The following is a 21,196-nucleotide window of genomic DNA, read 5'->3' as shown; positions in this document are numbered from 1 at the left end:
ACCTCAATATATGTTCCTCTCCATCTCCCCATCTCCACTTGCACGCCCCCCCCCCCCCCGCCGCCCTCCCCCCCACCCCCGCCCCCCCCCCCCCCCCCCCCCCCCCCTTCAGAATAATGAGATGTTGATTAATTTTGCCATTCTTTTGGTTGCTGCTGGAGTAGAGGAGGAGGGGCTGGAGGAAGAATTGCGGGCACAGGAGGCCTGGGCCTTATCACTTGCAGCAATAGAGGGAGACAACCACCAGAGGCAGGAGGTGGCCACCATTCACTCAGAGTTGGGGGGGGGGCGGTGGCGCAAGAGGAGGAGGGAGCAGAGACCCCAAAAGTTCTGTGCACAAGTGTCATTTGAATGGATGTCGGGTACCATGTGCCACCAGCGTCTCCAACTCTGAAAGGAAACCATGCAACATCTGTGCAACCTGTTGTAGGACTTGGCACCAAGAGATGGGGAGTGGGGTGGGGGGTGGCATCCACTCTCGGTGGCTGTCAAATTGACAGTCCTCTGAATTTTTATGCGACTGGCTCCTTCCAGACCTCTAGCAGACTGTGGCATCTCAAAGTCAGCTGTGCACATCTGTGTCAAGCGGGTCACAGAAACCCTGTATGCCCGGGCTGGGCAGCATATCAAATTTAACCTGGACCAGGCCCATCAGGAAGCCCGGGCTGCAGGGTTCACAGCCATTGCGGGGATGCCTAATGTACAGGGGGCCATCGAATGTACTCACATTGCTCTCAAGGCCCCTCCTACAGAATCCGCGAAAATTCATCAACAGGAAGGGGTTCCATTCCCTGAATGTACAACTCGTGTGTGATCATCACACAAACATCATGCATGTCTGCACAAGACATGCCAGGGAGTGTGCCTAATAGCTTCATTGTCCGGAGCTCGGACATCCCGGAGGCATTTGAGGAAGAGCCCAGGCGGTGAGGCGGCCCCTGGATGATATGAGTTACCCACTTCGGACATGGCTGATGATGCCTGTGCCTGCATCTGAGACGGAGACCCCCTATAATGAGGCCCATGTAGCCACCCGTGTGATAATGGAGAGGCTCTTCAAAACGCAATTCTGGTGCCTGGACCAATCTGATGGGTTCCTCCAATATTGCCCTGTGATCTCTTCCCGCATTGTGGTTGTGTGCTGTGCCTTGCACAATTTGGCAGTACAGAGAAGTGACATATTGGAGGAGGAGGAGGAGGACATGAAGTCTGACCAACCGGCTGTCGCTGGGGAGGATGAACAGCAGGAGGAGGAGGAAGAAGAGGAAGAACATGCTGAGGAACACCACCCAGGCGCTGGAGGGCTGGCAGCTCAAATGAGGCATGTGAAGTTGACGAGGGAGGCACTGATCACCACACGGTTTAGCCACTAGGGGTTTGTGTCTGTGGGATTCCACCCCCCCGGCAAAAGAAATTCCTTCTATCTCCTGTGACATTGTCACACAAGAGTGGTGGGCCTGGGTACTCTGTGTTAGTGAGTTTTTTGGCAGGCAAGAGGGTGATGATGACTCACTAAGCACCATTGTGATGATGCCCTGGTGCAAACTAGTCTGTCTCATACCTGAGCTGCACATGCACACTGGCACCTGGGCCCATGTCTGTATAGTGGAGAAGGGATCTGAAACCCCCATAGAGGGCCCTGGAGTGGGTGGAGGACAGAAGGAAATCACTTGTGGGTTCTGGGGAACCAATGGCTTCCTTTACTCAGTGACACAGCATTGAGGGGCCTCCCCAACTGACATCAACATGAAGTGTTGCTCCGGCGATCAACAATGGAAGAGGATTCCAATTCAAGATAAATCTGAGACGCATTAGGTGGAAGGTGCAAATACATTTAATTGTAATAAGGATGTTTAAATAAGACATCCTAACATATATACTTGTGAACAAGAAATGTTAAGATGCTTAAATATCTTTCTAACTGGTGCAGCCCTTCACCCGTGCCATCTCAATGCAATTACAACTTCTTAATCATACATGGCCTACAACTCTGATGATTCCTCAGAATGTACATCGGAGATGGAGGGGGCCAGCTGCCTACCGTGCTCCGTGGCCTGTGATGTCCACACCCTCAAGGTCCCGGGCCTTCGAGAGAATGCCCTCTGAAGGCCCCGGACCTTGAGAGCCTTGGCTTGCTTTGAGGTATCTGGGATGTTTCCATGATACCCTCTTCATCCCTCTACCCGAGATGCCCCAGTGTCAGGAAGGGGGGAGTCAGAAGGTGTAGACATAGCCGCAGTCTCCTGGCTGGAAGACCCCGACATGGGCTCAAGTCCTTCCTCCTCCTTTGGAGCTCCTGTAGGCCTCTGGGTCACTCCATGGAACACGGTGCTTCTACAATGAGCTCCAGAAGCTCCAGCGTCACCTACCACTGCCAGTCCAGAAGGACCACCTGCGTCCTACCCAAGGTCGTCGAGCCCTCTGCTATGGCCGCTTGAGTCGGGGGCCACCTCTCAATGATCACAGCAAGTGCCTTCTGAGACTGGCCTGTGCTCTGTAAGCCTTCAGCCATGGCCCTCCGAGACTGGGCACACTCTGCAACCCGTCAGCCATGACACTCTGTGACTGGGCCACATTTTAAAAGGCTGCTGCCGTAGCCCGCTGTGTCTCAGTGCTGGCCCATTAGGTCTCCTGCAAGCTCTTGACCCTCTCAACCATGGGCCGCAGAATCTCAAGAAGCCCATTCAGTCCCTCAGCTTTGGCCCACTGTGACTCAGCCATTGCTAGGAGCCTGCCACTCATGGTAAGGATCCCCTAACTCAGGCTTTCCATTGCAGATCCACCCTTGCAGTGTTGGCATGGGAAGCATGCAAGACAGGCAATAGCTGGTTGCCTGAAAGTTTTGAGATTCCTCCCAACAGCTTTGCAGTTGGCCCAGTGTGGCAGTTAGCCCCTCCTGCATTCTCTGGCTCTGTTGCCGCATCTTCAGCAGCTGAGGATGAAGTGAACTGAGAGGCCCAGCATGTGGCCTGGGGCCAGCTGAGTCCTCGCCTCCGTTAGGCCCCTGTGTGTCAGAGGCCTCGGACATTCCCTCCTCCATCCAATGTACATTATCAGATGTGTCGTGCTCACCGGAGAGTGACCCAGAAGCCTCACCACTAACTGGACCCACCGACATCTCAATATCTGGGATGGTGAGTTGTGAGGTGGAAGCTGATGCCAAAACGGTGCCACCATTTGAGGTCCCTTCACCCATATCCTCTGAGGACTCATCCCAGCTATCTGGACAAGGATATGCGGGAGCTTCAGTACAGGTCTGGAGTCCAAAAGGCCACGAGGTGTACAGACACTGTCTCTGTAATAAAGGACACAAGGTTAAGTGCGAGGGAGGGAGAGGAATCCGGGATGCCAAACGCATGATTCGCATTTCTCCATTGAACATAGAACAAAGCACCAAAAAAATTATATCACTGCAACAGGCCCTTCAGCCCTTGAAGCCTGTCGCAACCAGGCTGCCCATCTGATTTGTAACCCCCTACCCTTCCAGGGACCATATATCTCTATTCCATCCCATTCACATAGCTGTAGAGATAGCCCTTTAAAGGTCACTATTGTATCTGCAACCACAATCTCTCCTGGCAGCCGGTTCCAGGCACCCACTATCCTCTCTGTGAAATAAACGTGCCTCATACATCTCCTTTAAACCTTACCCCTCGCACCCAAAGCTCGTGCCCCTGAGAAGTTGCCTCAAAGTGAGTGGAGGGATAACAGATGCTCACGTCTTGATGGCAGCCTGACCATGCTGTCGCTGACAGCCTGCATCTTCCTTCCTCTTAACAGCTCCAGTGCCCACTCCTCAAAGGGGGTGAGGGCCCGGAGGTCTGGCTCACCACCCCTTGGCTTTGCCCTCTCATGAGTGTTATGGTCGACCTTCTCCAGTGGGGACAGAAGGAGCCATGAAAGAAAAGGTGGTGTGACTGCTGCAGAGTATCAGGTGGTGGCCCTTAGAGGGCTGTTGGGAGATAGGAAGGAGGTGCTTGGGGATCAGGTGCTGGAAACATGCAAGGTGCTGGGGATGGGGGGATCTGGGGGAAATTTGGCGGAAGATGGGGTTCAGCATTCACCCTTGTCCTCTTTTAAGGTCAAACCAAATAAACAAACTCAAATTAAATTAGGACAAAGTAAAAGGGCAGCTCCCCAAAAGGAAGGGGAACAGCCCGAACAAAAACAAAAGAACATAAGAACATAAGAACATAAGAAATAGGAGCAGGAGTAGGCCATCTAGCCCTTCGAGCCTGCCCCGCCATTCAATAAGATCATGGCTGATCTGTCGTGGCTCAGTTCCACTTTCCCGCCCTCTCCCCATAACCCTTAATCCCTTCTCTTATCAAAAACCCATCAACCCGCTTCTTAAAAATATTTAGCGAGGCAGCCTCCACCACTTCAACGGGCAGAGAATTCCAGAGATTCACCACCCTTTGAGTGAAGAAGTTCCTCCTCAACTCCGTTCTAAACCGCCTCCCCTTTATCTTGAGGCTGTGCCCCCTAGTCCTACTGTCTTTTTTGAGCGGGAAGAGTCTCTCCACCTCTATCCTATCCATCCCATTCATCATCTTATACGTCTCAATGAGATCTCCCCTCATTCTTCTAAACTCTAACGAGTACAAGCCTAGTTTATTCAGCCTCTCCTCATAGCTCAATCCCCTCAACTCCGGTATCAGCCTAGTAAACCTCCTCTGCACTCCCTCCAGGGCCAAAATATCCTTGCGCAGGTGCGGCGCCCAAAACTGCACACAGTACTCCAGCTGCGGCCTCACCAATGTCCTATACAGCTGCAGCAAGACCTCCCTACTTTTATATTCAATCCCCCTCGCTATGAAGGCCAGCATCCCATTCGCCTTCCTGACCACCTGCTGCACCTGCAAGCTGGGTTTTTGCGATTCATGCACAAGGACCCCAAGGTCCCTCTGCACCGTCGCCTGCTGCAGTTTTTCGCCACGTAAGTAATAGTCCTTCCTACCATTCTTCCTACCAAAGTGGACCACCTCACACTTGCCAACATTAAATTCCATTTGCCATTTCCTGGCCCATTCGCCCAGCCTATCTAGATCCTTCTGCAGACTCTCCACACCCTCCGCACAATTTGCCGTTCCCCCAATCTTGGTGTCATCAGCAAATTTCGACACCCTGCACTCGGTTCCCTCCTCCAGATCATCTATATAAATGGTAAATAGCTGAGGCCCCAGCACCGACCCCTGGGGCACCCCACTAGTCACCATCCGCCAATCCGAATAGCACCCATTGACCCCCACTCTCTGCCTCCTATTTGACAACCAATCCTCTATCCACGCTAACACCCTACCCCCAACTCCATGTCCCCTGACCTTCTGCAATAACCTCTTGTGAGGTACTTTGTCAAATGCCTTCTGAAAATCCAGAAAGACCACATCCACCGGCTCTCCTCTATCCACTGCCCTAGACACATCCTCATAGAACTCCAGTAAATTTGTCAGACACGACTTCCCTTTAATGAAACCGTGTTGCGTCCGCCCTATCAAGCAATTCCCTTCAAGATGCCTCGCAATTTCCTGCTTAATGATGGATTCTAACATTTTACCTACCACAGACGTTAAACTAACCGGCCTATAATTCCCCGCCTTTTGCCTGGCACCCTTCTTAAACAACGGCGTAACATTAGCCGTTTTCCAATCTTCCGGCACTTCCCCGGAATCCAGCGACGTCTGGAAAATAACCACCAAGGCATCCACTATCACCTCCGCCATTTCTTTCAGAACCCTCGGATGCATTCCATCCGGTCCTGGGGACTTGTCCACAATCAGCCCCTCCAGTCTGTCGAGCACCACCTCTCTAGTAACAGTAATGTCATTAAGACCCTCCATTCCTACCACCTTTCCATCGCTAACACCCGGCAAATTATTCACGTCCTCCTCCGTGAAGACAGAAACAAAAAAGTTATTCAAGACCTTCGCCATATCCCCATCCCCTACCACTAGCTCCCCTTTCTCATCCTCTAAAGGACCAACGTTCACCCTAGCCAGCCTCTTCCTTTTTATATATTTATAAAAACTCTTGCTATCCTTTTTTATATTAAGTGCTAGCCCAGCCTCATAGCTTCTCCTACCCTCCTTTATCAACTTCTTTGTCAATCTTTGTTGACATTTAAACCTTTCCCAATCCTCTTCTCGCCCACTGCTCTTAGCTACTCTAAATTCCTCCGCTTTTAATTTAACACTTTCCTTCACCTCCTTCGTTATCCACGGCTTATTACCTCTCTTCCTACTGTCCTTTTTAACCATCGGAATAAATTTCTGCTGAGCACCAAGAAAGTACAAAGGAAACTTAAGACACATCAAATCAAAATGTGATTGTCAGGGTCTATAACCCCGAAAGATGTCGACTGTGCCGGTGGACACCACATGCTCCCTCTCCAGGGACACATGGCCATGAACGTAGCTGCAGTAGAGGGGCAGACAGTCAGAATGGATGGCCCCCTCGATCGCCCGCTGCCTGGACCTGTTGATGGCGCGTCTCACCAGGCCCAGGAGCAGGTTCACGAGGAGGTCAGCATCCCGACCCGAGGTGTGCTGATGGGGAGCATGGGGCGGGAGGGGGGTGGTGGTGGATCAGTACCTCAATGACTGGGGACAGAGGAGAGAGAGGGAAGTGTCACATCGTCATCGAAGTCCAGAGGAGATGGCGGCCTTGTGCGGGACGGTCCAGGGTGGGGGTGAGGGGGATCACCCTGCCTGATATCTGTAGGATAGAGAGGGGAGAGTGAATCTTCCTGTCTGAGATCATTGGAGGGAAAGGGGGATCCACTGCCACTCTGCCTGAGATCATTGGTGAGAAGGGTGGGGGGAGCCCAGGATTGTTCTGAGTGGTGGCTGGGTTGGGGGAATAAGTATGCCACTAATTTTGTGCGGGTGGGGCAATGTCAGTGAGGGCTAGGTGGAGACATTACTTGGCCTGGGAGCAAAATGGTAGGGGAGACCATTCTATCTTTTCTCTCTGCGCATGTGCAATTGGAGGCGCTGATTGGAGCTATTGGATTTTGGGTGTGTTAAGCCCCACCAACAGCCTTACGCAGTGCAATTTGGAATTGCTGATATTTTCTCAGGCAGCTTGTGTATAGGGGCGTTAGAGAATGGATGTAAAAATTGGATCTGAAGCATTCACAGACTCAAGTCCGCCCAGCACTTATAATCAAAATAGGGCTCAATGAGTCAATATTAACCCCTGACTTTGATTTGGCAAGGATACCTGAGGATAGCAGAAATGAAAGGACAGAGGCCCTTAGAACACTAAAATAAATGACAGTATGGAGGATATGTATGGTTCAAGGGATCGGATGGGAGACAGGTAGATAGCTAGAGATTAAACCTCAAATTCCAAAGCATCTGAGAGCAAATGCATGGTTACTCCAGAAAATGTCATACCATGAGGTGGCGCTAGTGACAAACTAGCATCTTCTGCTATTGTTACTGAACACAGAGGATTGGAAGGATTCTGTTTCCATGGATGAGCTCTTCACATCTTTGGTGAAGCAGGCAAACAAATAAATATTCTGACAGATATGGACTCCGTAGCTCATTCGCTGACCTGGTTTTGGAGGGAAGGTCATTGATGAAGCAGCTGAAGATATTTGGGGTTGGAAGACAATGACCAGAGGACCTCCTGCAGCGAAGTCTTGGGGCTGAGATTATTGTCTTCCAACAATCGCAACCATCTTCCTTTGTGCTAGATATAACTCTTTTGTCCATGTTTGGACCATGAGGTCGAAACCAAGTGGCTTGTTGGAATCCAAACCGAACATCAGTGAGCAGGTAATTTCTGAATAAGTGTTGCTTGATAGCACCGCCTACGACACCTTCCGTCACTTTGCTGATGATTGAGAATAGACTGATGGAGCAACATTGGCTGGATTGGATTTGTCCTGCTTTTTGTGACAAGACAAGCCTGGGCGATTTTCCACATTGCAGATGCCAGTGTTGTAGTCACACTGGAACAGCTTGGCTAGGGGCATGGCTAGTTCTGGTGCACATGTTTTCAGTCCTACAATTGGGATATGTTGGGGCTCATAGCCTTTGGTGTATCCTGTGTCTTCAGCTACTTTTTAATATTGTGTGGAATCAATCAAATTGCCTGAAGACTGATATCTATGATGCTGGGGATCTCAGAAGGAGACCAGAATTAAACATCCTGAGGGCTACCATTGACTGGAAATTGAATTGGACCAGCCATATAAATACTGTGGCAACAAGAGCAGGTCAGAGGCTGGGAATGCTTAGGTGGGTAACTCACACCCTGAATCCCCAAAGTTTGTTCACCATTTACAAGGCAAAAGTCAGGATTTGACACCATCTAGGACAAAGCTGCCCATTTGATTGCCGCCTCATGCACCACCTTAAACATCACTCACTCTTGCACTGATTCACAGTGGCAACAGTACGTACCACCAACGGGATGCATCACAGCAATTCACACCTTCCAAAGCCACAATCTCTACCACCTAGAGGGACAAGGGCAACAGGCACGTGGGAACACCACCAACTGTATTTCCCTCTAAGCCACAAAGCATCCTGACTTGGAAATATATTGTCATTCCTTCACTGTCGCTAGATCAAAATCTTGGAACTCCCTCCCTAGCAGCACAGTGGATGTACCTACACCGGATGGACTGCAGAAGTTCAAGAGAAAAGCTCAACACCAACTTTTCAAGGGCAATTACAGATGGGCAATAAATGCTAGTCTAGTCAGCAATACCTACATACTGTGAAACAATTAAAAAAGATTCATACTGCTTCCACTGTTTGGCAGGTGGTCAGTTCTGTGTTGTAGCTTCACCAAGTTGACATCTCATTCTCGTGCACCCCCGGTACAGCTCCTGATATGCTCTATAATGCATACAAAAGCTATGTCTCATAAATAGATCATAACACAACCTAGTAATGATTTGAATTTGCACAAAATGAATCCTCACATTTAGAATATCCTTTCGACCACTTTAAAATCGAAATACTTACTCATTTTGCATTTTATATCAAAACAATATGCATTAAATATTTTAATATTGTTAGGAGACATTCCATCTTTCTATATTTAATCAAAATGTGATAGTGCGGTCTCTTAATCCTTGTGATAAATGCATACTGCATACAGTATCTCTTTGCTATTTAAAACTTCAGCTTGGCTGTAAGTTTGAGTGAGCCAGTGCAGAACTGTCAAGGTGTCAGCAGTCATTGTCATGATACCAAGATATTTTAATACAATGCAATTTATTTGCATATCACAGCAGTGTTGTCTTGGGAGGCTGTGAGTTTGGCAAAAGTTATTCTGTGTAGTTTGATTTGACGTTTGTTTCAATTTGGGTGAAAGAACATTTCTTTCTAAATGTCAGTGTCCAGAGAAGCAGCTGTTTTGGACGCGAGTGCTGACAGGTGTAAGTATGGGGAGAAATAAAGAAGATAGACAGCAGCTCTGGCAGTCAGTCTCATTCCCAGTGCCAGTTTCATATAAGGACATAGCAGCGCGCGGCAAACACAGCAACAGCTGACGTACTGTTGCTAAAAACAACATTGAAGCCACCAATCCAATGTAACACACTGTGACCCTTGGAGAAACAGTAACTGTTCCAATCAATCAGGTCACAACCTCAGTCCAAGCCAGGAAGAAAGGGAAAAGAGAAGCTGGGCACCGTTTAACTTCTGAAATTAAATTCAGCCGTTAGCCTGAATCTTGGAAACTTTCTGATATGACCACTTCCATGGACTACAACCTTTTATCTAATGATCGGCAAACCATGGACAACCTGGAAAAGCAACTGATTTGCCCGATCTGTTTAGAAATGTTTTCCAAACCCGTCGTTATTCTCCCATGTCAGCATAACCTGTGCCGGAAGTGTGCGAATGACATGTTCCAGGTAAGTTAACTTAACGGGCTGTCGGGACTGTGTATCTATATCACTTGCATGAGAAAGCACTAAATTCACTAATTTGTAGAGCTGTTTTCTATAGTTGATATAAGGGAGAGAATAGCCTCCCATATCAAACAATGGACTGGGGGAACATTTATCCCAGCAAAGGCTGGAGTGGAACAGCATTTATCCTATGTTCTGTGCAAGATCTTTTTCTTTATCTTTTTCAAACAAATTCAATGGGAAAGTAGCTTTCATGTGGAACACAGTTTGAGGAAGTCTTTTCATGGAATTAGAGCAATGAAATCAAGTGATTCAGGCCTTTCTTAAAGATCCATGCTTTAGTTACCCCTTGATTTGACAATTCAATGTGCTTCTGGTCAGCCACTCATCTTCATACCTTGAGGAGGTCCAAACAGCCGCTGCCTATGTCCTACATCATGCCAAGTCACATTCACCCTTCGCTCTTGGTCTCTCTGACCTATACCAGCATCTGGTTAAGCAATATCTCAATTTTCAAATTGTCATCCTTGTTTTCTAATTCCTCCATAGCTCTGTCCCTCCCTGTCTCTGTCCTCTCCTCATATCCCACCATTCTCCAAGATATCTGCACCATTCCACTTCACAACTCTTATGTATTCCTGATTTTAATCACTCTGCCATTGGCTGTTTTGCTTCACCTAGGCCCAAGCCCTGGAATACCCTCTTTCCATCTCTCTGCCACTCATCCAGGCCCAAGCTCTGAAATACCCTCTCTCCACCTCTCTGCCATTCTACCTTGCTTTCATCCTTTAAGATGCTTCCTAAAACACAATATTCCCTAATGTGGCTCGGTGTCAAATTTTATTTTATAATGCACCTGTGAAACACCTTAGAATGTTTGGTACGTTAAAAGCTCTATCTAATGCAAGTTTCGCTGTTCATTTCTTTGCAAATCTTCATCAATTTTTTGTCGGTTAATAACATTATTATTCCATTATTCCACCTTGCTCATAATGCTGGACACCACATCCCTAACACTGATCCACAAAAGCCTCAGGACTTGACCCCAACATTTAGAATTGGATTCTACCTCCCAATGCATTTTAGTGCCTACCATGCCACATTTACAGGGTCAGTGGAAAGCACAAACGGTATTATAAGTAAATCTCTGGTGCTATCAGCTCATATCAACGGAAGCGTTACTGTCCACCTCCGGGCTTTGATCTGGTTCTGTCTTGTTCTTCCCAACTCCAAATATGAGAGGACTAATCTATTTCCTGTTCCATTTCCATTACTGGATAGCATGGTAACACAGTGGTTAGCACTGCTGCTTTACAGTGCCAGAGACCTGGATTTGATTCTTGGCTTGGATCACTATTCATGTGGAGTTTGCACACTCTCCCTGTGTCTGAGTGGGTTTCCTCCAGGTGCTCCGGTTTCCTCCCGTGTTCTGAAAGACATGCTGGTTAGGTGCATTGACCTGAACAGGTGCTGGAGTGTGGCAACTAGGGAAATTGCACAGTAACTTCATTGCAGTGTTAATGTAAGCCATACTTGTGACTAATAATAAATAAACTTTAACTTTATTTCCTTGGCAGAAGTAGAGGGGAGAGTGGAGAGCTAATCCAAGTCACTTCTTTCACTTGGAGCCCATTAGGCCAGTATGGCCCTCCCACTATGATTACAGGTCTCTAAAGATGCCAAATCACAAGAGTTGATGGAATGGGAACTCATGGCTTGGGTCTTCCCTGCCACTGCCTCTTCTTCCCAATAATAAGGGTGGCATGGTGGCACAGTGGTTAGCACTGCTGCCTCACAGCGCCAGGGACCCGGGTTTGATTCCCGGCTTGGGTCATTGCCTGTGTGGAGTTTGCATGTTCTCCCCATGTCAGCGTGGGTTTTCTCCAGGTTCTTCGGTTTCCTTCCACAATCCAAAGATGTGTGGGTTAGGTGCTTGGCCATGATAAATTGCCCCTTGGTATCAGGGGGACTAGCTAGGGTAAATGCATGAGGTTGTGGGGATAGGGCCTTAGTGGGATTGTGGTTGGTGCAGACTTGATGGGCCAAATGGTCTCCTTCTGTACTGCAGTATTCTATGATCTATGATTAAATATTTGTCTTGCAAGCAATGGATGGATCTTCCACCCTTTATAAAGTCTTCACAAACTGTGGAGATCTAGCACAGTTTGTTTTCCACCATTTTCTGGGAGATTCTGTTGGTCTGTTTCTGTAACTAACTGTAACTAACTGCCATGTAACACTGGCCTCTGAGCAATTTTGTCACCATAAACTCTTAAATAGCTTTTCGGTGTAGCCCACACCATGTTCTCCTTTTCCGCTAAACCTGTTTCTATCATTAGGTTTCTGCAGGACTAAAAAATCTGTTATCCCTGGAATACCAGCTCCATGACAACTCACACCCCCAGTAATACCGGCTCCCTGTCAACTCACACCCCCAGTAATACCGGCTCCCTGACAACTCACACCCCCAGTAATACCGGCTCCCTGTCAACTCACACCCCCAGTAATACCGGCTCCCTGACAACTCACACCCCCAGTAATACCGGCTCCCTGTCAACTCACACCCCCAGTAATACCGGCTCCCTGACAACTCACACCCCCAGTAATACCGGCTCCCTGTCAACTCACACCCCCAGTAATACCGGCTCCCTGACAACTCACACCCCCAGTAATACCGGCTCCCTGACAACTCACACCCCCAGTAATACCGGCTCCCTGACAACTCACACCCCCAGTAATACCGGCTCCATGACAACTCACACCCCCAGTAATACCGGCTCCCTGTCAACTCACACCCCCAGTAATACCGGCTCCCTGACAACTCACACCCCCAGTAATACCGGCTCCCTGTCAACTCACACCCCCAGTAATACCGGCTCCCTGTCAACTCACATCCCCAGTAATACCGGCTCCATGACAACTCACACCCCCAGTAATACCGGCTCCCTGTCAACTCACACCCCCAGTAATACCGGCTCCCTGTCAACTCACACCCCCAGTAATACCGGCTCCCTGACAACTCACACCCCCAGTAATACCGGCTCCCTGTCAACTCACACCCCCAGTAATACCGGCTCCATGACAACTCACACCCCCAGTAATACCGGCTCCCTGACTACTCACACCCTCAGTAATACCGGCTCCCTGACAACTCACACCCCCAGTAATACCGGCTCCATGACAACTCACACCCCCAGTAATACCGGCTCCATGACAACTCACACCCCCAGTAATACCGGCTCCCTGACTACTCACACCCTCAGTAATACCGGCTCCCTGACAACTCACACCCCCAGTAATACCGGCTCCCTGACAACTCACACCCCCAGTAATACCGGCTCCCTGTCAACTCACATCCCCAGTAATACCGGCTCCATGACAACTCACACCCTCAGTAATACCGGCTCCCTGACAACTCACACCCTCAGTAATACCGGCTCCCTGTCAACTCACATCCCCAGTAATACCGGCTCCCTGTCAACTCACACCCCCAGTAATACCGGCTCCCTGTCAACTCACACCCCCAGTAATACCGGCTCCCTGACAACTCACACCCCCAGTAATACCGGCTCCCTGTCAACTCACACCCCCAGTAATACCGGCTCCCTGACAACTCACACCCCCAGTAATACCGGCTCCCTGTCAACTCACACCCCCAGTAATACCGGCTCCCTGACAACTCACACCCCCAGTAATACCGGCTCCCTGTCAACTCACACCCCCAGTAATACCGGCTCCCTGTCAACTCACACCCCTGGTAATACCAGCTCCTCATTGTGCAACCAGAGCTAGATTGAGAGAGAGAGATTCATGCTGAGGGTAAGGCAGCTACTGTTTGGTTACTTATTTATCCGTTAAGTTTTTTAGAGGGCTTTTTTCCTTTGCTAAAGTTTTTTTTTACTGGGAAAACTGCGCAGGCGCCTGACGCCAGCCAGTGGTGAACGGGAGCTATAAAGAGCAGGCCACTCTATACAGCGGGCAGCGTTGAGAGCGGGCGCGGAGTGAAAGGGAGCTGAGTGAAGGCAGGGTAAGGTTCTGTTCTTCGTTCTTCCAGTAATTTAAAGAAAGGGGTAATTATGAGTGAGAGGCCAGTTTGTTGCTTTCGGTGTCAGATGTGGGAGTTCATGGAGTCGCCTAGCCTCCCAGAAGTCCATATCTGCACTTGGTGTGTCGAACTGCAGCTCCTGAGGGACCACGTTAGGGAGCTGCAGCTACGGCTCGATGACCTTAATCTACTCAGGGAGAATGAGGAATTAATAAAGAGAAGTTACAGGCAGGTAGTCACACCGGGGCCACAGGAGGAAGACATGTGCGTCACGGTTAGTAAGGGTAGGGGTCACATACCAGAGAGTATCCCAGTGTTGTCCCCCTTAACAGTAAGGGATGGGTGACAGACAGGAGAGGGGAGGGGAGAGGGCAGTCAGTGAAGGGATCCCCTGTGGTTGTCCCCCTCCAAAATAAATATACCATTTTGGATACTGTGGCGGCCGGGGGGGAATGACCCTCCAGGTGTAAGTCACGGTGACCAGGTCATTGGCACAGAGTCGGGCTCTGTGGCTCAGAAGGGAAAGAGGGGGACTAGGACAGCAGTAGTAGTGGGGAATGCAATAGTTAGAGGCTCAGATAGGCGGTTCTGTGGGCGCGAGTGAGACTCCAGGATGGTAGTCTGCCTCGCTAGTTCCGGGGTCCCGGATGTCTCTGAGCAGGTAGGAAGCATCCTAAAAGGGGTGGGTAATCAGACTGACATCATTGTCCACATGCAAATGACATAGGCAGAAAGAGAGGTCCTGCGAGAGCAATTCAGGGAGTTGGGTAGTAGGCTAAAAAGCAGGGCCTCTAGTGTAGCAATCTCTGGACTACTCCCAGTGCCACGTGTTAGTGAGGCTAGGAACAGGGAGGTTGTACAACTGAACGTGTGGCTAAAGGACTGGTGCAAGAGGGAGGGTTTCAAATTCGTGGATCACTGGGAAGTCTTCAAGAGAGGATGGCGCCTGTACGAGAAGGATGGGTTACATCTAAACTGGAGGGGCACGAGTATCCTGGCCCGGAATTTTGCTGGTGTGGTTCGGGTGGCTTTAAACTAATGTGGCAGGGGGGCGGGGATCAAAACAATAGGTCAATAAGCATAGAGGCTGGGGACGAGCTTGGGGCCAGGACAAGGCTATCTAAGAGGAAGTGCATTCTGGGGGAGGATGACTTCAGTGGGCCTGGAGGTCTGGAGTGCATCTGCTTCAATGCAAGGAGCGTAACGGGCAAGATAGACAAACTTAGAGCCTTAATGCTTGCACGGAACTTGGATATGGTTGCAGTGATAGAGACTTGGTTAAAAGAAGGACAGGACTGGCAGTTGAATAGTCCAGGATATAAGTGTTTTAGACAAGACAGAGGAGGGGCTAGAAGAGGTGGGAGAGTAGCAATACCGGTCAGGGAGCATATTACAGCAGTACAGAACGTGGACAATTTAGAAGGGTCATGTAACGAGTCACTATAGGTGGAGCTCAGAAACAGGAATGGCGCAGTCACTATGCTGGGGGTATACTACAAGCCTCCCAACAGCCCACGGGAAATTGAGGAACAGATATGTAAGGAGGTTCTGGACAGGTGCAGACAAAATAGGGTTGTGATAGTGGGAGACTTTAATTTCCCTTGTATTGACTGGAAATCGCTTGGGGCTGGAGGTCTGGACGGGGAGGAATTTATAAAATGCGTACAGGAAGGTTCTTTGGAACAATATGTTGATAGTCCAACTAGAGAGGGAGCAATACTGGACCTAGTACTGGGGAATGAGCCCGATCAGGTCATCAAAGTTTCAGTAAGGTAACATGTGGCAAATAGTGACCACAATGCTGTAAACTTTAAGATAGTAATGGAAAAAGATGAGAGTTGTCCTATGGGTAAGGTGCTGAACTGGGGGAAGGCTAACTACAGCTTGATTAGGCAGGATCTGGTGGCTGTTGATTGGGAGAGGCTGTTCGAGGGTAAATCCACATCTGGCATGTGGGAGTCTTTTAAGGAGCAGTTGATAGGGCCGCAGGACAGGTATGTGCCTATAAAAAGGAAGAATAGGAAAGGTAGGATTCGAGAGCCGTGGATAACCAGTGAAATTGTGGGTCAGATCAATAAGAAAAAAGAGGCATACGTAAGGTCCAGGCAACTGAAAACAGATGGAGCACTGGAGGAACACAGAGAAAGTAGAAAAGAACTCGAACAGGGAGTTAAAAGGGCAAAAAGGGGTCACGAAATGTCCTTGGCAGACAGGATTAAGGAGAATCCTAAGGCATTTTATACATACATTAGGAACAAGAGGGTTGTCAGGGAAAAAAATCAGACCTCTCAGGGACAAAGGAGGGGAATTATGCTTAGAACCCAAGGAAGTAGGTGAGATCCTAAACAAATACTTTGCATCAGTATTCACAAAGGAAAGGGACATGTTGACTGCTGGTGTCTCAGAGGGATGTGTTGACCCATTAGAAAAAATCTCAGTTACAAGGGAGGAAGTGTTAGATTTTTTAGGAAACGTTAAGACAGACAAATCCCCAGGGCCTGATGGCATCTATCCTAGACTACTCAGGGAGACAAGAGATGAAATTGCTGGGCCTCTAACAGAAATCTTTGTCTCTTCACTGGACACAGGTAAGGTCCCAGAGGATTGGAGGATAGCAAATGTTGTCCTGTTATTTAAGAAGGGTAGCAAGGATAACCCGGGTAATTATAGACCAGTGAGCTTGACGTCCGTGGTAGGGAAATTGTTGGAGAAGATTATTAGAGATAGGATATATGCACATTTAGAACTGAATAATCTCATTAGTGATAGACAGCATGGTTTTGTATGAGGGAGGTCATGCCTCACAAGTTTGGTTGAGTTTTTTGAGGAGGTGACAAAAATGATTGACGAGGGAAGGGCCGTGGAAGTTGTCTATATGGATTTTAGTAAAGTGTTTGACAAGGTCCCTCATGGCAGGCTGGTGCAAAAGGTTAAATCTCACGGGATAAAAGGTGAGCTAGCTAGATGGGTGGAGAACAGGCTTGGCCACAGAAGACAGCGGGTGGCAGTGGAAGGGTCTTTTTCCGGTTGGAGGTCTGTGACTAGTGGTGTTCCACAGGGCTCTCTGGGACCTCTGCTGTTTGTGATATATATAAATGATTTGGAAGAAGATGTAGCTGGTGTGATCAGTAAGTTTGTGGATGACACAAAGATTGCTGGAGTTGCGAATAGTGATGAATATTGTCAGAGAATACAGCAGGATATAGATAGGCTGGAAAATTGGACAGAGAAATGGCAGATGGAATTTAATCCAGATAAATGCAAAGTGATGCATTTCGGTAGAGCCAATCTAGGTGGGAGCTATACAATAAATGGCAGAACCATCCGGAGTATAGACACACAGAGGGACCTGGGTATGCAAGTCCACAGGTCCTTAAAGGTGGCAGCACAGGTGGAGAAGGTGGTGAAGAAGGCATATGGCTTGCCTTTTTGGACGGGGCATAGAGTATAAAAGTTGGTATATGACGTTGCAGCTATATAGAATGTTGGTTAGGCCACATTTGGAATACTGCATCCAGTTCTGGTCGCCACACTACCAGAAAGATGTGGAGGCTTTGGAGAGAGTGCAGAGGAGGTTTACCAGGATGTTACCTGGTATGGAGGGTCTTAGCTATGAGGAGAGATTGGGTAAACTGGGGTTGTTCTCCCTGGAAAGACGGAAGATGAGGGGCAACCTAATAGAGGTGTATAAAATTATGAAGGGCATAGATAGGGTGAACTGTGGGAAGCTTTTTCCCAGGTCGGAGGTGACGAACACAAGGGGTCACAAGTTCAAGGTGAGGGCAGCAAAGTTCAACATAGATGTCAGGGGGACATATTTTACAGAGGGTGGTGGGGACCTGGGATGCACTGCCAAGCAAGGTGGTTGAGGCAAACACTCTGGGATCATTTAAGAATTATCTAGATAGCCACGTGAACAGACTGGGAATAGAGGGATACAAACAGATGGTCTAGTTGGGCGCATGAGCGGTGCAGGCTTGGAGGGCCGAAGGGCCTGTTCCTGTGCTGTATTGTTCTTTGTTCTTTTGTTCTCCCTGGCAACTCACACCCCTGGTAATACAAACTCCCTGACAACTCAAAGGGTGGTTGTAGAGAGTTATTTTTCAAACTGGGGGCCTGTGACCAGCGGTGTGCCTCAGGGATCAGTGCTGGGTCCACTGTTATTTGTCATTTATAGTAATGATTTGGATGAGAATATAGGAAGCATGGTTAGTAAGTTTGCAGATGACACAAAATTGGTGGCATAGTGGACAATGAAGAAAGTTATCTCCAATTGCAACAGGACCTTGATCAATTGGGCCAATTGGGCAGATGGCAGATGGAGTTTAATTTAGACAAACGCAAGGTGATGCATTTTGGTAGATTGAACCAGGGCAGGACTTACTTAGTTAATGGTAGGGCCCTGGAGAGAGTTACAGAACAAAGGGATCTAGGGATACATATTCATAGCTCCTTGAAAGTGGAGTCACAGGTGGACAGAGTGGTGAATAAGGCATTTGGCACATTTGGTTTCATCAGTCAGAACATTGAATCCAGGAGTTGGAACATCGTATTGAAGTTGTACAAGACTTGAAATACTGTGTGCAATTCTGGTCACTCTATTACAGAAAGATTATCATTAAACTAGAAGAGTGCAGAAAAGATTTACTAGGATGCTACCTGGACTTGATAGATTGAGTTATAAGGAGAGGCTGGATAGACTGGGACTTTTTTCTCTGAAGCATAGGAGGCTGAGGGGTGATCTCATAGAGGTCATTAAAATAATGAGGGGGACAGATCAGCTGGATAGTCAATATCTTCTCCCAAAGATAGGGGAGTCTAAAACTAGAGGGCATAGGTTTAAGGTGAGAGGGGAGAGATACAAAAGTGTCCAGCGAGGCAATTTTTTCACACAGAGGGTGGTGAGTGTCTGGAACAAGCTGCCAGAGGTAGAAGTAGAGGTGGTACAATTTTGTCTTTTAAAAGCATTTAGATAATTACATGGGTATGATGGGTCTAGAGGGATACGGGCCAAATGTGGGCAATTGGGATTAGCTTAGGGGTTTTGAAAAAAAAGGATTACATGGACAAGTTGGGCCGAAGGGCCTGTTTCCATGCTGTAAACCTCTATGACTCTATAACTCACACTCTTGTAATACCAGCTCCCTGACAACTCACACACCCGGTAATACCAGCTCACTGACAGCTCACAACCCTGGTAGTACCAGCTTGGCTACAGGTCACATGCCTGGCAATACCTGCTTTGTTACAACCCACATACCTAGTAATTCCAGCTTGGGTACATCCCACATCTAGTAATACCAGCTTGATTACAGCTCACACACCTAGTAATGCCAGCTTGGATACAGCCCACATCTAGTAATACAAGCATTGTTACAGCTCACACCTGTAGTAATTCCAGCTTGGTTACAGCCCACACCTAGTAATACCAGCTTTGTTACAGCCTTTTTTTTTAGTTTTACTGTTGTGTAAATAACATATGCTATCACACTTGTTCTAAACTTACTTTTTGAATATTCCTGCTCCAACTCTCCATTTTGAAAGTGAAAGTAACTTTGTGAGTGGTGTCATTTTCCAAAATCCATCACAAAGGGTTCATTCTTTAGCCAGTCAGGAAGTGAATAACTGACAGGGTCACATCATAAAGTTTTATACTAAGTAGCCTTGATAGTCAGTCATGTAAACCTGTCTATGGTGTTTGTAGGATTAATACATTATCTCCTCCTTATCATATTATTAATGTTGGCAGTATTAGCAAATGAATGCTTCAAATGCTGGCACCAGATTTCTGTCTCCACTATTTTACTGGAGGTATTAAAATATTTCAAATAAATGCCTTTAACATCATCAAATTAACTGGGAAAACAAGCAGTCAGTTCTCGTACAATTGCCTTGCCAACAATTAGGTTTATTCATAATGCCTTTACGTTAAATGTGCATAATAGCTTTTTAATAGTTCCACATAACATTCATATGAGCTAATCGACTGAGAGGGAATTATTAGCATTACCGACAGAAACATATCCTGCCTCCTTTTAGCATTTACAGTTTCATGATTACTTCTTTTCTTTCAAAATTGAAAGAGGATCTTGAAAATGCTGAAATTTTTCAAAACCTGCACAAGCCCTTTAATATGAGCCAGTTCAGGTAACCGCAGCTACACTTCTGCTCACTGACCTGAATTTCCCTGCCGGTTCATAGTGTCGGGAGAATTGCCAAACCTACACCAGCATGTATATCACCATGTCTGACTACTGTACAGAACAGCAACATCAGCAAAAATAGATGGATGTGTTTTCTGGAGTGTCTCCAAGAGAAATGACTTTGTGTCTTTCTGAAAAGTAACGTACTTTACTGTTATGCTAATCTTTATCTGAACCCACAGCAATGATTTATTAGTTAGTTTACTCAACTTAATTCCAGTATAAATTTTTAGTCGGTATGTCACAAATTGCACAATCTCCCCATATGCTTGAAAAAAATAATCTGACATTCGAAAGGCCAGATAGTGTAGCTTTCAGTAAATGGACCGCAATGGATTTCCTATCTATATTGTCCCATTTTCACCCGTATTACTGAGCTGGAATTTCATGGGTTGAACCCTCACTCCATGGCTCGCACGTATAACCTAAATAATCTGACATGCAGCTCACAATTGACAGAGTGATGCATTATCAGATAGGTCATCTTTAACACCGGACGGTAAAGCCAGCAGTTGCCTTTCTGTTCAGGTGGCTGTAAGATGTTGCAGGCTGCTGTTTGAAGAGCAGAAAGTTCTGCTGGTCAACATTCCTCCCTCAAACAACATCACCAAAATTGATCAACTGCTCATTCATCTATTGTGGGATCTTGCTGTGTACAACTGGGCTGTTGAGGTTGCCTGCAAGTGGCTATACTTTGAAAGTAATACTTGGGTTTTATTCCAGTTTGGAATGAATCATAGAATAGAATCCCTACAGAACAGAAGGAAGTCATTCAGCCCATCAAGTCTACACTGACCACAATCCCACCCAGGCCCTATTCCCACAATCCCACGTAGTTACCCTGCTTGTCCCCTTGACACTAGGGTCAATGCAGCATGGCCAATCAACCTAACCCACACATCTTTGGACTGTGGGAGGAAACCAGAGTACCTGGAGGAAACCCAGGCAGACAGTGACCCATTGCCGGAATTGGACAGCAGTGTTAGCCACTGTGCCACTGTGCGCCCATGTGATAACATGCCTTTCAAACTCAGAGAGTGGGATTTTTCAGTCCTTTCTACTGGTGGGGTT

General features: G+C 47.7%; 1 protein-coding gene across 3 annotated transcripts in view; it reads left to right on the top strand.

The window, feature by feature from the left end:
- Positions 1–9,594: 9,594 nt before the first annotated feature.
- Positions 9,595–21,196, top strand: part of trim55a (tripartite motif containing 55a) — a 65,528-nt gene continuing 53,926 nt past the window's right edge. For all 3 annotated transcript variants that reach the window (XM_080194146.1, XM_080194144.1, XM_080194145.1), the window contains exon 1: positions 9,595–9,880. In XM_080194146.1, coding sequence (XP_080050272.1) covers positions 9,713–9,880 — 168 coding nt within the window. In that variant the 5' untranslated portion in view covers positions 9,595–9,712. The remainder of the gene's footprint in view (positions 9,881–21,196) is intronic.

The sequence above is a fragment of the Carcharhinus amblyrhynchos genome, chromosome 8, assembly GCF_965287045.1.
Source record: "Carcharhinus amblyrhynchos chromosome 8, sCarAmb.v2.hapA, whole genome shotgun sequence".
Classification (NCBI taxonomy): domain Eukaryota; kingdom Metazoa; phylum Chordata; class Chondrichthyes; order Carcharhiniformes; family Carcharhinidae; genus Carcharhinus; species Carcharhinus amblyrhynchos.
Note: the sequence above shows the minus strand (reverse complement) of the source record. Positions and strands in the feature narration are given on the sequence as shown.